Raw genomic sequence first — 17884 nt, 5'->3', positions numbered from 1 at the left:
GCATCTGGGTGGCTCAGTGGGTAAATGTTCAACAAATTTTGCTATAGCCATACCATGGAACACTACTCAACAAAAAGGAACAAAATACTGATATGTACATGGATAAATATCAAAAACATTAAGTGAGGGGCACCTGGGTGGCTCAGTGTGTTAAAGCCTCTGCCTTCAGCTCAGGTCATGATCCCGGGGGTCCTGGGATCGAGCCCTGCATTGGGCTCTCTGCTCAGCGGGGAGCCTGCTTCCCCCCACCTCTCTCTCTGCTTCACTCTCTGCCTACTTGCGATCTCTGTCTGTCAAATGAATAAATAAAATCTTTAAAAATAAATGTAAATAAATAAATAGAAAATTCCCTCCTGGCAAGTAAGCTTTAACCTCAAACTTAAATAAAGGAGGGTTTTTCACTGGAAGAGAAGCATTATAATATAATCTTTGAAAAGATAAAAAAGAAACCATAATATAAAGAATTTGTCTTGGGCACCTGGGTTGCTCAGTTGATTAAACAACTGTCTTTGGCTCAGATCATGATTCTGGAGTCCCAGGACCAAGCCCTGCACGAAGTCCCACAACAGGCTCCCTGCTCAGCAGGGAGCTGGCTTCTCCCTCTGACCCTCCCTCTTCTCATGTTCTCTTTTTCATTCTCTCTCTCTCAAATAAATAAAATCTTAAAAAAAAAAATTTATCTCTTGTGAAGGACACTAATCTTTATACTTTAGAAATATAGCTTAGTGAAAGTTTTACCAAATAAACTCATATATGATTTGAATTATTTTTTTCTAAGTGAAAACTAAAACCCCACTGTTAAGTTTTCATAGATCAGGGAAAAACTAATGATTTGGGTTTACAGGGCTATGGGGAATCTTATTAAAATGCTTCCTTCCATTTTTACCCCATGACAACTCACGAGGAATTTAAAAACTAATAATAAAGGTTTCTGGTGACTTTATGGACTGTTGAGACTAGCAATTCCTACTTTGGTTCTCATAACACCTTCAAAATAAGACACCTGACCAGAAGCATCAATACGGTCATGGGTTAATTCACATTGCCTTCACAGTGCCACGGTGATCACAAAAAACGCCACGCTGATTACGGCAGCTCAGTGAAGAGAGGTAGCAATATAGATACCTCATTCAGCCCTGTTGTTTACCAGTCCCGTGCCTTGAACAAATAACATCCTATCTGAGCCTGTTTCCCTTTCCACAGATTAAAACATTTGGAAGCTTACTAGGAGGATAAAATGAAATGGGTCTAGCACACGGTAAGTACCATAAGTTAGGCCTTTCTGCTACTTGAAAGAAATTATTTAGTTCAGTAAGGAAACTTTCCCTTTCCTTTTTCTTCCCTAGCTTTATCGAGATATAAGTGAATAGAACATCGTGTAAGTTTAAGGGGTACAATGTGATCATTTGATACACATATATATTGCAAAATAACTACGACAAAAAGTGTTAACAAATCTACTACCTCAAATAGTTACCTCTGGGGTGTGTGTTTGTGCTCATGTGTTTGTGTGTGCATGCACATGTGTACAGTGAGAACATTTAAGATCTACTCTCTTAGCAACTTTCAAGTATACAATACAATATTGCTATCTATTGTTAAAACGTGTACAGGTCCCCAGCACTTGCACTTGGAAATCTGTACCCTTACACCATTGTTTCCCTCTCTCCACCCTTACCCATGGCAACCACCATTTTATTTCCTGTTCTTATGAGTTCAATTTTTTTTAGATTCCATATGTAAATGTGATCACACAGTATTTCTTTCTCTGTCTGAACTATTTCACTCAGCATAATGACTCCAATGTCCACCCATTGTTGTTACAGAAGGCAGAACTTCCTTCTTTTTATGGCTGAGTAATATTCCATTGTATACATACAACATCTTTAACTTTTCAACCAACAACAGACACTTAGGTTGTTTCCATATCTTGGCTATTTGTTTTCTTCTTATTTTCCACACAATACCTGACACGCTGTTATCTCCCATTTTTTAAGAAAGATTTTATTAATTTTTTTGACAGAGAGAGATCACAAGTAGGCAGAGAGGCAGGTGGGGGGGGGGGCATGGGGAGGAAGCAGGCTCCCCGCTGAGCAGAGATCCCGATGCGGGGCTCGATCCCAGGACCCTGTGTTCACGACCCAAGGCAGAGGCTGAACCTGCTGAGCCACCCAGGTGCCCCCGTTATCTCCCATTCTTAACCTCTTTTCGATTTTACTAGACCAGAGAATGATGGTTTAGACCATGCTGCTGTAATGGTATCTGACTCTGTATGTTGACAGAGTTATCGAATCCTGATAAATGAGGAAAGTTCCTTCTTGGCAAATAAGCTTTAACCTCAAATAAACCCACATATCTTTATATCCAAAAGCAACATTTGATGTCAAACCTTTGCCAACTGCCAACGAATTCCAAAGCTGACAGTGGTTCCCTTCTGGTCCCTCATTTGATAGCTGGCATGCTTACTCCAACTCACCTGGTCTAGTTGGGGCCACATTTGGGGGCCCCAGGGCTCTGTTCTGAAGCAGGGCTCCCACAGCACTGGTTACAGTTGGCTCTTTTTTTGGATTCGTCTGAGCCTTAGCCTACAGAAAGAGCAAGACAGAGGGGGGACAACTTTGTAACCTCAGGTAGCTCACAGGAGGTAAGGCTTAACCAGCAGCAGACTGGAGTCATCGCCAGTACCCGCTGCACCCAGGGGAAGGGGACAGGCACACCCTGCACCCTAGTTCACCTGCATCTTGCTGTTCTCAGAGCCATGTCTGAGTTTTGGCTCTTTCATTCCATAATCAACCCCTTAGGGGAGTGGTGATATGTTAATCCTGTAAAATTAGTTGTATGGAGACGTAAGAAATCACTTAATGTCAATAAGGATAGTTATGGAACATTTTAGCTTTTCATTTTACTTGAAGATGATTTTGTTTTTAAATACATGAACAGAGAAGAAAAACAGACATTGGCAGACAGCAAATGTTTTAAACATGGAATTCCATCATCCCCACACCACACGCCTGCCTGCCGAGCAGCGGGAGCACAACAGCTACATTAATACAGAATAAGGACCAAAAGGTCCTTTGAGAGCTTCTTACCTAGCTACTGGTCCCAACATTTCCATGGCAACTACTACATAAAGATAACCTGTTACTCCAAGTGAGAATTCTCACTTGGGCAAGGAAAGCTGTGAGGTTACAGCAGGCAGCTCATCCCTATCCGAAGACAGCTATTTTCAGAGGCCCATATTGGTCTCTTTTGGTTAAGGGTATAACAGGTTTTTAAAGTTGATTATGTTTAAAATAGAAACACTTTTCAGCTGTGCTGTTAACAGCCCTTCACAAGTAAAACAACCCCTCCCTTTTTGTTCCACTCTGAATAAGCCTCACTATTAGCCAGGGCCCAAGTGGTGAAGCTGGCAATAAGAGAAACAAGGACTGCTGTTCAGATACGGTCTACACTGAGTTTCCGCAGAAAGCAACTAATTTTTCTTCTGTGTTCCCAGTCACCAGTTAGTTCTGGAAAAAAAGGAGAGGAACAGGGCCAAATCACTGGTTACACTCAGGACGGCCAGCTGGCCTTCTTCAGGAATAAAAAGCACTTCCGTTTGCTGCTTCCCTGGGCTCCCTCTGGCCCCACTAATGTGACTAACTTCATGGACTGGTTAGAACCATTCGAAGAAGCATGCTGCTTTAGAAGGTAGAGGTTTTACTTAGAAAATGTTTCCAAAATTCAGCCAAATTCAATCACAAAGCAGTCACATACCCCCCAAATTGTGGTGCCTATCCCACCAACAAGGACTACCAGAGAGCAGGAGAGAGAGGGTGGGGCAACGTGGAAGGAGGAGAGAGAGGCAAAGGAGACTTACGTGCAAGGCACGCTGTTTATATTGTCTATAATCCTCCCAACAACACGGTAAGGTATAGTTTAAAGTCAGTCTCAAAGAATTTTATTGTCGTGAGTTTACCTACAGATAATGAAGTACAGAATTGAGAGTCAAACCCTGGCTACTGATTGCAGAATCTGGGCTCCTTCCACACTGCACTACCCCATGCTATTTCAGCATAAAGACTGAATCTCTAACTGTATTTATTGGAACCACCCTGCCTGCCCCACCAACACACTATCTCCTCCTTCCTCTGTTTCTTTACCTAGATATATAGTATACTACATACCTAGGCTCTGCAGCTAAAACCCTTCTTGTCACCCCATATCCTATCAGCTTCTCAGTCCCACCCATTCTTTCTCAAATTCTCCTCCACACACAACCCTTTTGTCCTCTTACTCTGGGCCCTCATTCTTTATCTGTTGCTGTGGCTCCTAACTGTGGCCAATCCATATGAACACTAGTGGCAAAGGTGATCTTTCTAAAAAACCAATTCTGTATCACTCCAGTCTGTACTATTCCACCAGTCTACACTGCCCACAGAATGATACATGAGGCAAATAATCAACAACTAGACAGGAAAGCTAAGAAAGTCGTTCTGCAGAGAGAAGAGCAAGCAGAAGTATATATAGCAGGATGGAAGGACAAGATGGGAAGGTGGAAAGGAGGACTTCCTGGGTTCGTGGGGACTTTCCAGGTCCTGCTTTGGGTCCCTGAGCTTTTGGGTATCTATCCACTTCCTTTTCCCTCTTTCTGAACTGACTTGAGTGAAGGTCTTTTAGATCTGACGCCCCTTGCCTGTCCCTTTTCTGTCACATCCCACAGGCACTCCACACATTAGCCCCATATGGAGAGCTCCTCAGGCCACAAACTGGACATTCTGTGTGCTATGTCCTCCCCAACTCTCACTCTTGGCTGGTGAACCCATCTGATATTCAAGGAGGAAATGCTGCTCCTCCTGGAAGCCTCCCATGGCTCACACTGGCCTCTTCCTCCATAGTGCTCCATACATCATCAACTACCACAACCTCCCACTGTCTTGTTTCCATGTCTCCCTCCTTCATGGAGTTACAAATGCAGATCAACCAGAACCTGGAACAGTGTCTGGGACAAAGAAATTCAGTAACTGTCTATTGTATATGGAGACAGAGCTTAAGAGTCCACAGTCCATGGGATATGCTACTGTTGGAGAGGTTCCCACCCCTATTACATACTGGATTTCATGGAAATCTTTCTAAATATGTTTCATACCCTCAAGTATTCAGACAAATGTAATCTTTCCTTGGTTTCTGAGCCATGTTTGAAACTAACAGCTTTTGCAGTATATTGTAATTATATCCCTGGGACCTCCGATGTTTATGAAGCTGTTTGCTGGACTCCAGTTCTCTTTTTATAAATCTATTGTCTTCCTGGTCAGGCAGTCATTTTACTTATCTGTACCTATTTAAACCAGCTGTTCCCTGTCACTTACTTTAACTTGCTGATTCTGCAGCTTTAAATAAAAGGCTACCGACCCTCTCCTTTACCACAGAGCAAAACACATGACCTACAGAACAGTCTTCCTTGTGACAGCTTTCCCACTCAGGGAGCTTCACTTCAGGTTCACAATGCTTTTCTGGATGGTTAAGGCTGATAACTACCATTGTATGAGACAGAGTTTTACCATAATATTATAGAAAAACTACTTACATATACAAGGCTTCATCCTAAGAAGTTTTAAACACTGTAGAAATATTTTTTCTACACCACCCAAAGGTGCTGTTAGCTACAAAGCATGCCTCAAAAGAAGGCAACTTCCATGAGGATGAGCAACAGTGATCAGCTATCCTGATCCTTATACTTCTTGGGATGGGTGACTTAGGTACCTTAGCAAATTCTACCTGCTTGCCCTGAGCACACAAGGGCACAGAGCCAACACTTGGGGGAGATATTTACCTGCCCTCTGGATGCCAATTTGGCTGCTGTTTGGGCTGGATCAAAGACTCGGCGAGAAGACTGATCCTTGCAGAAATTAATATGTCGGTTGGCTGCAGTTTCATTAAACCTCCTCATACAATATGGGCATTGAATATAATCTAAATGCAAAGATAACAACAAAAGGCAATTAACACTTCAAAAACAACTCTGGAATGGACTATATGACATGAAATAAATGGGCTATGAACTCTGCTCCAACATGAAAGAACAAAGTCCCAGACTCTGGCTTGAGAAAGCTTATGCCAGAGGGGAAGGTATGCAAGAGCGCAAATAAAAGATATAGCAGGGGGGACATTTTTCTGTCTATACATTTACTTCAATTAAGAGTGTGCCTTTAAATGTTTACATGATATACTCATTAGAAAATAGACTCATTATACTTATGAACTTCCCAATTAAATGAATTCTTTAGTGAATCCTTACGTAAAGAAAGTAGTCCTAGAACCACAGAATGTTAGTATTGATGATGCCCTGAAGAACACAGAAGAGTCCCATGGCTCTTCTTCCCAGGCTGTGGCACCACATGGGACTGGTCACACAGAGGTTATGGAGCTACTCTCCTTTTCTATGGAAGGAGAAAGATGCTGAAAATTTGGGAGATGGGATATGAAGCCAGTGTCACTGGCAGAAAGACCCACTGCTTCTGCAGAGGCTGATTTTTTCACCGAACTCCTGAGTGAGGAAGCAAATAATAAGTTCAGGAAGGAGGTAAAGTAAAAGGAAAAAGGTGGGGTTCAAAAAGGAGAAAAGGGAGAGAAGGAGGGGTGATGGGAAACTGGTTCCAGAAACAGCTTCGGGTTTCAGTGTTAGAACCTCCCAGGCAGCTCTGTGGGTATGAGACCTCTGAGCTGCTCTGTAATACCCACTGGTCTGAATTTGGCTCTCATTTGTAAGTAATAAACAGTGAGAGAAATGGGAAGTGAGAAAGCTCCACAGTCTTTTTAGAATGAGGAGAGGCTCACAGCAAAGCCCATTTGGAGTCCACCCCTCTAAAGTAAGCAAGAATGTGAGATGTTTTTGCTTTGTTTTGTTTTGTTTTAGGCACCTTTAAGGGATGACAAAGTAGATATGAGCGACATGAAAGATTTGAGACAGCCCCAACCTCAGACTCTGTATGGAAGTTTGGGTTAGTGTGTAGTCAAAATGCCTACATGTGTGGATGAATATTTGAAGCAGTGCTATCTTCAAGGTTAAGAGTTTTTTTGTTTTTTTCTGATTTTGTTTGACAGAGAGAGACACAGTGAGAGAGGGAACACAAGCAGGGAGAGTGGGAGAAGCAGGCTTCCTGCTGAGCAGGGAGCTCGGATACTGGGCTTGATCCCAGGACTCTGGGATCATGACCTGAGCCGAAGGCAGACACTTAACGACTGAGCTACCCAGGTGCTACCAACGTTAGGAGCTTTTTGAAGGCATCTTTTTATACAATCTGAGGAGTTTTCTGTTTGAACAAATCATTTCCTAAAATGAATATTTATAGAATTAACAACTGGAATACACAAGAAATTGGAATATAGTAAAAGATGAGCACTTAGTCTCTCCTTTTATTTCACATTCTGGAAGGCAGTAATTAATCAATTTGCTATGTATTGAACATTTGTTACGTGCCAGGTACTGGTTTATACTTGGGAAGTACAATGTCTCCGTCATCAAGGACTAAGCGTTCGAATACAGAAAGAGTTTTCCCACGGTGATAAATTCCTCGGACAAAAATAAAACAGGATAGCACTGGGAAATGATGAAGGCCCCACAGCCTGCCTGACTGGTTTTGAGCCCAAGCTCTTCACTTGTTGTACGTGTGAACTTCGGCAAGTTACTCAATATCCCTAAGCTTTAATCTCCCCTGTCCGTACGTACCACCTATTTCACCAGGCTATTGTGAAAGTTAACTTAGATAATCCACACTAGGGTTCAGTACAGTGGGTGGGCTCTGGGACATCCTATTACTCTAAGGAAACAGGCCTGGCAAGGTTGTGTTTCCAGCTACCAAATAGGAATGAAGTTACAAAAGTAAAATTGAAAGTGCCATTATTGGGCAGAACTCATTTACAAGATGTAGAAAACAGTCTACAACTCTGCTCTTGGTTTGTTTCTTCAGTTTTGCCAGCTGAGTCAAGGCTCGTATCAAAAATGCTGCTATCTGTAAGCCTATTCAGGTTAATGTGCAAAGTCGATGACAGCAGCGACTGCATGGCTTCCTCACTCCACCAGTCTGCTCACTGATTCATTTCCACCCTTCTGTGTGTTTGGTGCTGCCTGCCACCATGGAGACAACAAAGCTGAAGTGAATTTCCCTCCCAGTAAAGGTCTCAGAGACAGCTAGAAGGCTAAGCAAAGAAGCAATTACCACTTGTGGTATAAATTTTGAAAGGAGGAAGGACTGGATGCTCCAGGGGCCCAGAGGAAGGACATGAAGCCCAGACCTAAAGGGGCAGAGAAAGGAAATTACAGCCACTCTGAGAATGGGAAAAAAATTTTTTTGCAACAGTAATCTGAACACAGCATGACTGAGTTGCAATGTTCTACCCTCATCTCAGTCTGAATCACCCCTTCCTCTATCAATAGTGGTGTCATGAACAATTGCTATTTATTTCAATACGTAATGATATTTAAGGTCTGACTACAAATGGATCCATATGATGGCTGTGGGGAAAGTGGCCAGATCTCAAAACATTAATGTAGATAAAGAAGGGTCATTTAAAAACACAAGTGTTCTGTCGAGTACCTGTGTCAATGTAGCCTGTGAAATGGGGACCAAATGTCCCAGGCCTCACTGAGAATTTCAATTATAAATATTCTATATTGTTGTTCTTATAAAGTGTCACAATATCCTGGAAAGCTGAATGATTGGCAGACTTACTTAAGCCAGTAAGAATTAGAGTAAACAAATGCATGTCACAAAAACTGAATCATGAAGGAATTGTGCTGTGAAAAAAAAGGAAATGACCTGCAAAGTCATGCATAATAGGCTCCACTATATATAAACCCAGTTACGTCTGTATAAATTTTCTAGTATTTAAACCCGAGAATATATGGGCTAATATAAAATCCCCACAGAATCTAACTAATGGAGTAGTAATGAAAGTATGCTATTTTAGATAATCATTGTGTTTGGCACATAAAATTAAAATAAGAGCACAGGGAAGAACTTAATTATAAAGCTATATTTTAGCATAAGAACGTAAGGGCAGAAAAAACAAATTGTACACTTAATGAGGCCTTACAAAGGGAATTACTTATTTTAAGGAAACAATAATCCCCACATTTTAAATCCAATGTAGAAATTAGAGAAATCCACACAGCAGGACAGCTGACATAGTTTCATTTATTTGCCTCAGGAATTGTAAAGTAGACATCACTCCTGTAGCTTCGGCTATTAAAAGGAAGTACGGCTTTTAAATCATAAAAGATTTTTTTGTTGTTGTATAAGGCTTGTTGCCAAAGTATTATCAAAATCATGGCCATAGATCTTTCTACTTTCACATTATTTTAAGCTACTTTTTCATTAGCACCAAGCAATAGTGAAGCAATTATTAAGTTGATTTTCTGGCACACTAGAATGTCCACAACAGTTGTGGCCAGGCCTCTCAGCCAGCTGTGCCAGGAGCTAATCCCACCCCTCAGCACACCCACAGCAGCTGCAGCCAGGCCTCTCAGCCAGCTATGCCAAGGGCCAGCCCCACCCCTCAGTGCACTCACGGCAGTTATGGCCCAGTCACAATGAGAGAGCACAAGCAGCCCACATACAGCACACTGCTGGAGCTCCTGGTTCTGGTGACCGGAGTGGGACTGCAATACTGTGCCCCACCAAATGTGTTCTACATAAGGCCACTATCTTCAAGATCAGGAAACATAACTGACTTACCAAATACATAGAAACAGAGAGTTAAAATGAGACAGAGAAATATGTTCCCAACCGAAGAATGAGAGAAAACCTTAAAAACAAACAACAACAAAAAACTAAACAAAAGGAGATAAGCAATCTACCGGATAAAGAGTTCGAAGTGATGGTAATAAAGATGCTCACTGTACTTGGGAGAAGAATGGATGAAGTCAATGATAACTTCAACAAAGACAGAAAATAAAAGAACCAATCAGAGCTGAAGAATACAATAGCAAAATGAAAAACACACTAGAGAATCAACACAGATTAGAGGATGCAGAAGCATGGATGATCGATGTAGAAGACAGGATAGAAGAAATCATCCAAACTGAACAACAAGAACAAAAAATAATTTTTAAAAAAGAGAATAGGGGCCTCTCTTGATGTTGGGACAACATCAAGCATATTAACATTTGTATCATGGGAGTCCCTGTAAAAGGAGAGCAAGAGAAAAAGGCAGAAATTTATTTGAAGAAGTAGCTGAAAACTTTCCTGAGGAAGGAAACAGACATCCAGGTCCAAGAACCAAAGAGAGCCCCAAATAAAATGAACCCAAAGAATTCTACCAAGACACATAATAATTAAAATGTCAAAAATCACACATAAAGAAAGATTCTTAAGAGCAGGAAGAGAAAAGCAACTAGTTACATACAAGGCAATCCCCACATAAGGCTATCTGCTGATTTTTTAGCAGAAACTTTGCAGAAACTTTGAAAGCTAAAAAGGAGTGGCATGACCTATATTCCAAGGGCTGAAAGGAAAAATACCTACAACCAAGAATACTCTACCTGATAACCAAAAGTTATCATTCAGAATTGAAGGACTGATAAAGAATTTCCCAGGCAGGGGTGCCTGGGTGGCTCAGTGGATTGAGCCTCTGTCTTTGGCTCAGGTCATGATCTCAGGGTCTTGGGATCAAGTCCCATATCAGGCTCTTTGCTTGGCGGGGAGCCTGGCTGCCGCCCCCAAACCCCGCCTGCCTCTCTGTCTACTTGTGATCTCTCCCTTCTGTCAAATAAGTAAATAAAATCTTAAAAAAAAAAAAAATTATTTCCCAAACAAAAGTTAGAGTTCATCACCACTAAACCAGCCTTATAAGAAATGTTAAAGGAACCTCTTAAAGTGCAAAATAAAAGGCCATAGCCAGAAGTAAGAAAATTAGGAAAGAAACAATTTCACTGGTAAAAGCAAACATATAGTAAAGGTCAATCACTTAGAAAGCTAGTATGGAAATTAAAACACAAAAATAATAAAATCATTTATATCTACAATAACTAGTCAAGGGATACACAAAATAAAGACATAAATTATGGAGAAGAGGAGTAAAAATGTAATGCTTTTAGAATGAGTTCAAACTTAAGAGACCATCAATTTAAAAAAGACTGCTACACACAGAGGATGTTATATATAAACCTCATGGTAATCACGAACCAAAAACCTTTGATACACAAAAAATAAGGAAAAAGGAATCTAAGCATAAGAAAGTCATCAAATCACAAGAGAGCAAAAGAAGGAAGTAACAGAGAAGAACTACAAAAAACAACCAAAAAATAAAGAACAAAATGGCAGTAAGTACATACCTATTAAAGAATTACTTTAAATGTAAATGGATGAAGTGTCCAGGGGTGCCTGAGTGGCACAGTTGGTTGGGTGTCTGACTCCTGGTTTTGGCTCAGGTCATGGTCTCAGAGTCACAGTATTGAGCCTCGTGTCAGGCTCCATGCTCAGTGTAGAGTTGACTTGGCTTTCTCTCTCCCTCTGCTCCCCGTCACCATCTCTTTCTCCATTTCCCAAATGTATAAATAAATCTTTAGGGAAAAAAAAAAAAAAAGAACAGTGCTTGGGTGGCACTGTCACTTAAGTGTCCAACTCTTGTTTTCAGCTCAGGTTGTGATCTCAGGGTCATGAGATTGAGCCTTGCAATTGGCTCCATGCTCAGTATAGATTCTGCTTGGGATTCTTTCTCCTCCCACCCCTCCAGCTCACACACTCTCTGTCTCATTCTCTCAAATAAATAAATCTTTAGCTTTTTAAAAAAGATTTTTTTCATTTATTTGAGAGAGAGTGAGAGAGCACAAACACAAGCAAGGGGAGCCACAGGCAGAGGGAGAGGGAGAGGGAGAAGCAGGCTTCCTGCTGAGCAGAGAGCCCAATGTGGGACTCAATCCCAGGACTCCAGGACCATGACCTGAGCAGAAGGTAGACGTTTAACAGACTGAGCCACCCAGGTGCCCTAATAAATAAGTCTTTAAAAAAAAAAAAAAAAAAAAAAAGGAAAGAAATGGACTAAGTGCTCCAATCAAAAGACATACAGTGACTGAATGGATACAAAAACAAACCCCATCTATATACCACCTGTAAGAGACTCACTTCAGACCTAAAGACACAAACAGATTAAAAATGAAGGAACAGAAAAAGATATTTCATGCAAATGGAAAAAAAAAGGGGGGATAGCAATACTTAATAGCAAACAAAATGACTTTTTTTTCAAGATTTTATTTATTTATTTGTGAGAGAGAGAGTATGAGCAGGAGCAGGGCGTGGGGCAGAGGGAGAGGCGGGCTCTGTGCTGAGCAGAGTCCGATGTGGGACTTGATCCCAGAACCCTGGGATCATGATCTGAGCTGAATGCAGACACTTAACAAAGTGAGCCACCCAGGCGTTCCTCAAACAAAATGACTCTAAAATAAATATTGTAATTAGAGACAAAGAAAGAAATTACATAATGATAAAGGGATCAATCTAACAAGAGGATATAACAATGAGAAATATCTGTGTACCTAACAGAGGAGCAACTATAACAGACAGCAAGGGAGAAATTGACAGTAATACAGTATTAGTAAAGGACTTTAACACTCCCCTTACATCAATGGATAGATCATCCAGACAGAAAATTAATAAGGAAACAATGGCTTTAAATGACATTATCAGACTTGATGGACTTAACAGAGAGATACAGGTATTTCATCCCAAAACAGCAGAATATACCTTCTTTTCAAGTGCACATGCAACATTCTCCAAAACAGATCACGTGTTAGGCCACAAAACAAGTCTCAACAAATTTAATGAGACTGAAATCATATAAATCATCTTTTCCAACCACAACAGTATAAAACAAGAAATTGATTAGAAGAAAAAAACCTGGAAAAAACGCATACTTACAGGCTAAATAACATGCTACTAAACAACCAATGGGTCAAAAAAGAAATTAAAAAGGAAATAAAAATAAATACTAAAACAAAGGAATTTGAAAAGGTACTGTTTTTTCAAAATCGTTGGGATGGAGCAAAAGCAGTTCTAAAAAGGAAGTTTAGAGTAATACAGGCTTACCTCAAGAAGCAAGAAAAATACCAAATAAACTATCTAACCTTACACCTGAAGAAACTACAAAAAGAACATACAAAACCCAGAGTTAACAGAAGGAAATAACAAAAAATTAGAGCAGAAATAAATGAAATAAAGACTAAAAAAGCAATAGAGAAGATGAATTAAACTAAGATCAGATTCTTTGAAAAGATAAACAAAACCGATAAACATTTAGCTAGGCTCATCAAGGAAAAGAGAGAATTCAAATAAATAAAACCAGAAATGAAAGAGAAGATACAACCAACAATACAGAACTACAAAGAATTATAAGGGACTACTATGAAAAATGAAATACCAACAAGGTGGACAACCTAGAATAAATGGGTAAATTCTTAGAAGCATTAAATCTTCCAAGACTGAGTCAGAAAGATATAGAAAATCTGAACAGACCATTTACTAGTAATGAAACTGAATCAGTAATCCAAAAACTCCAAACAAACAAAGTCCAGGGCCAAATGGATTGACAGGTGAATTTTACCAAAACATTTTCTTAAAAAGATCTTATTCATTTGTGTGTGTATGTGTGTGAGAGAGTGGGCAAACATGCACAAGCAGGGGGAATGACAGGCAGAGGGACAGGCAGGCTCCCCATTGAGAAAGGAGCCCAATGTGGGACTCAATCCTAGAACCCCTGGAATCATGATCTGAGCCAAAGGTAGATGTTTAACTGACTGAGCGACCCAGGTGTGCCTCTACCAAACATGTAAGGAGCCATTTAAAGAGGAAGGCATGCTTCCAAATTCATTCTGAGAGGCCAGCATTATCCTAATACCAAAACCAAACAAAGACATTACAAAAACAAATTATGGGCCAATATCGCTAATGAAGATAGATGCAAAAATCCTCAAAAAAATATTAGCAAACCAAATTCAAGCTTATTCACATTAAAATAAGTCAGAGAGAGAAGAAATACAGCATAGGGAATATAGTCAATAATACCAATAATCTTGTACAGTGATGGATAGTGACTACACTTACCATGGTAAGAAATGAGTAACGTATAGAGTTGTTGAATCAGTATGTTGTACACCTGAAACTAATATAATATTAGTACATCAACAAAAATAGCTAAATAAAAATAATTCCTTTTTTAAAGATCATACATCATGATCAAGCAGGATTTATTCCTTGGGTGCAAGGATGGTTCAATATCTATAAGCCAATCAATGGGATATACCATATTTAAAAAAATGAATAGGGGTGCCTGGGTGGCTTAGTCAGTTAAGCATACAACTATTGATTTCAGCTCAGGTCTCAAACTCAGAGTTGTGAGTTCAAGACCCACATTGGGCTCTATGCTGGGTTGGGTATGGAGCCTACTTAAAAAAAAAAAGGTAAAAATCATATAATCATTTAAAAAAAAATCATATAATCATTTCAATAGATGCAGAAAAAGCATTTGACAAAATTCAACATCCGTACATAACAAAAACTCTCAACGAAGTGGGTACAGAAGGAACGTACCTCAACATAGTAAGTGCCATATATCACAAACAAAAAGCTAACATCAGACTCAATGGTGAAAGGCTAAAAGCTTTCCCCCTTAGACCAGGAAGAAGACAAGGATGTCTACTCTCACAACTTTTATTCAACATAACACTGGAAGTCCTAACCACAGAAAACAGATAAGAAATAAAAGGCATCACACTTGGTAAGGAAGAAATAAAACTCAGTATTTGTAGATAACATGATACTATATGCCTAAAAAACCTTAAAAGACTCCATCGAAAAAACTATCAAAACTAGTATATTAATTTAGTAAAGCTGCAAGATACAAAATTAATATATAGGAATCTGTTTCATTCCTATACACTAATAATGAACTAACAGAGAAATTACAAAAACAATCCCATTTACAGCTGCACCAAAAAGAGGGATGCCTAAGGTGGCATAGTCAGTTGTGTCTCTTGGTTTTGGCTTTGGTCGTGATCTCATGGTTGTGAGACTGAACCCTGTGTCAGGTTCCATGCTCAGCGAGGAGTCTGCTTGGGGCTTTCTCTCCCTCTGCTCCTCACCCAACTCCCCCATGTGTGCTCTCTCTCTCTCTCAAATAAACAAATCTGTAAAAACAAAGAAAGATCGCATCAGAAAGAACAAAATACATAGGAATAAATTTAACCAAGAAGGTGAGACTCTGAAAACTATAAAACACTGATTAAAGAAACTGAAGACAACACAAATAAATGGAAAGATATACCACACTCATGGACTGAAAGAATTAATATTGTTAAAATGTCCATACTATCCAATCTAAAGATTCAGTGCAATCTCAACCAAAATAACAATAAATAGCACTCTTCAAAAACTAGAGCAAATAATCATAGAATGTCTGTGGAACTACAAAAGACCCTGCCTACATAGCCAAAGAAATTCTGAGAAAGAACAAAGGCAGAGATTTCAATCCCAGATTTCAAACTATACTACAGAGCTCTAGTAATAAAAACAGTATAGTTCCAACACAAAAACAAAAACAAACAAACAAAAAAATAGATCAGTGGAACAGAATAAAGAGTCTAGGGGAAAAAAAAACCCCACATTTATATAGTCGATCTATGACAAAGAAGGCAAGAATACACACACAGTGGGGAAAAGACAGTATCTTCAATAAGTGGTGTTGATAAAACTGGACAGATACACAAAAAGAAGGAAACTAGGCCATTTTTTAAACACTATATGCAAAAATAAACTAAAAATGGATTAAAAATCTGAATGTAAGACCTGAAACCATAAACTCCTAAATAAAGAAAAAAAAAATAGAAGGGTGCCTGGTGGCTCAGGGAGTTGAGCTTCTGCCTTCAGCTCAGGTCATGATCTCAAGGTCCTGGGATCAAGCCCTGTGTCAGACTCTCTGCTCAGCGGGGAGCCTGCTTCCCCCCCTCCACCTGCCTCTCTGCCTACTTGTGATCTCTCTCTGTCAAATAAATAAATAAAATCTTTAAAAAATAAAAAAAAAGAAAAGAAAATATAGGAAATAAATGTTTGAACATAGGGTTCAGTAATACTTTTTTGGATCTATCTCCTTAGACAAGGGCAACAAAAACAAAAATAAACTGGGACTACACAAAAATGCAGCCTCCTGACTGAGAGAAGATACCTGCAAGTGTTATGTATGATAAGGGGTTAATATTAAAAATATATGAAGAACTCCTACAACTCAACACCAAAAAAAACCCCAATTTAAAAAATGGGCAGAGAACCTGAATAGACATTTTTCAAAAGAAGACATCCAGACAGACAACAGGCATATGAAATGATGCTCAATATCACTAGTACCAGGGAAATACAAATCAAAACCTCAATGAGGGGTTACACTTACACTTGTCAGGATGGCTAGAATAAAAAAGATAGGAAATAACAAGTGTTGGTGAGGATGCAGAGAAGGTAACCCTCATGGACTGTTAGTGGGAATGGAAACTGATAAGAGTCACTGTGAACAACAGTATGGTGGTTCCTCAAAAATTAAAAATATAAGTACCATATAATCCGGTAATTTCATTTCTGGTTATTTACCCAAAGAAATGAAAACACTAATTCAAAATCATCTATGGACTCCTATGTTTACTGCCAGTATTATTTATAATAAGCAAGATACAATAGCCAGGATATAGAAGTAACCTAAATGTCCACTGCATTGGATAAGTGGATAGAGAAGATGTGGTATACGTATAAATGGAATATTGCTCAGCCATAAAAACAATTAAATCTTGCCATATGCAACAACATGAATAGATCTAAAGGGTATTATGTTAAGTGAAATAAGACACAGAAAGATAAATAGCATATTATTTCACTTATGTGTTGAATCTATAAAGCAAATGAACAAATAAACAGAAAATAGAAACAAACTTATAAATACAGAAAACAAACAGGTGGTTGCCCATGGGGGAGGGGGTGGGAGGATGGGCAAAAAAGGTGAAAAGGGATTAAGAGGTACAAACTTCTAGTTACAAAATAAGTAAGGCACCCTTTCAATAAAGGATGAATCTTAAACAATAATCCTAAACAAAGGATTAAAAAAAAGGTCATCTTGCCAAAATACGTTTTTTAAATAAATTTTAAAAAAGGCATCTGTAATTTTCCTCACATTAGAAAACAAAACAAAAACAAACACCAGATGCAACACAAAAGCATTATCAAAAGCATCCTATGGGATGCCTGGGTGGCTCAGTTGGTTATGCATCCCAGGTTATGCATCCTTTGGCTCATGATCCCAGGATGCTGGGATAGAGCCCCACATGGAGCTCCTTGCTCAGCTGGGAGCCTGCTTCTCCCTCTCCCTCTGCTGCTCCTCTTGCTTGTGCTTTCACTCTCACTCTCAAATAAATAAATAAATAAAATCTAAATTAATCAAGGAAAACTAGCAGGAAACTAGGATGTACTCTGTCAAAGGGTGAAAGACTAATGACACCCACAATGATCAATCTCAACACTATTATAGTGGTCCAACTAAAATACACTTTATTTTTCACATAGAGCTCTAAAATTCTAATCATTTAGCAACTGAAGTAATCACTTATATCAAGGATAGTCAAGGTAACATTGACATTAGAAATAAGTCAAGCACAGAGAGTCAATTATCATATGGTTTCACTTATTTGTGGAGCATAACAAATAACATGGAGGACAAGGGGAGATGGAGAAGATAAGGGAGTTGAGGGAAATTGGAAGGGGAGGTGAACCATGAGAGACTATGGACTCTGAAAAACAGTCTGAGGGTTTTGAAGGGGCGGGGGGTGGGAGGTTGAGGGAACCAGGTCGTGGGTATTAGGGAGGGCACGGATTGC

At 39.5% G+C, this 17884-nt stretch overlaps 1 protein-coding gene across 1 annotated transcript in view; it reads right to left on the bottom strand.

Moving 5' to 3' along the window:
* Positions 1 to 17884, bottom strand: part of ZC2HC1B (zinc finger C2HC-type containing 1B) — a 44214-nt gene that overhangs the window by 5509 nt on the left and 20821 nt on the right. Inside the window, exons 5-6 of the mRNA XM_032873090.1 lie at positions 5813 to 5952; positions 2477 to 2585 (exon numbers count right to left, since the gene is read on the bottom strand). Coding sequence (XP_032728981.1) covers positions 2477 to 2585; positions 5813 to 5952 — 249 coding nt within the window. The remainder of the gene's footprint in view (positions 1 to 2476; positions 2586 to 5812; positions 5953 to 17884) is intronic.

Source organism: Lontra canadensis, unplaced genomic scaffold, assembly GCF_010015895.1.
Source record: "Lontra canadensis isolate GAN:19392208 unplaced genomic scaffold, GSC_riverotter_1.0 scaffold47, whole genome shotgun sequence".
Classification (NCBI taxonomy): domain Eukaryota; kingdom Metazoa; phylum Chordata; class Mammalia; order Carnivora; family Mustelidae; genus Lontra; species Lontra canadensis.
This window is presented reverse-complemented; position numbering and strand designations above follow the sequence as displayed.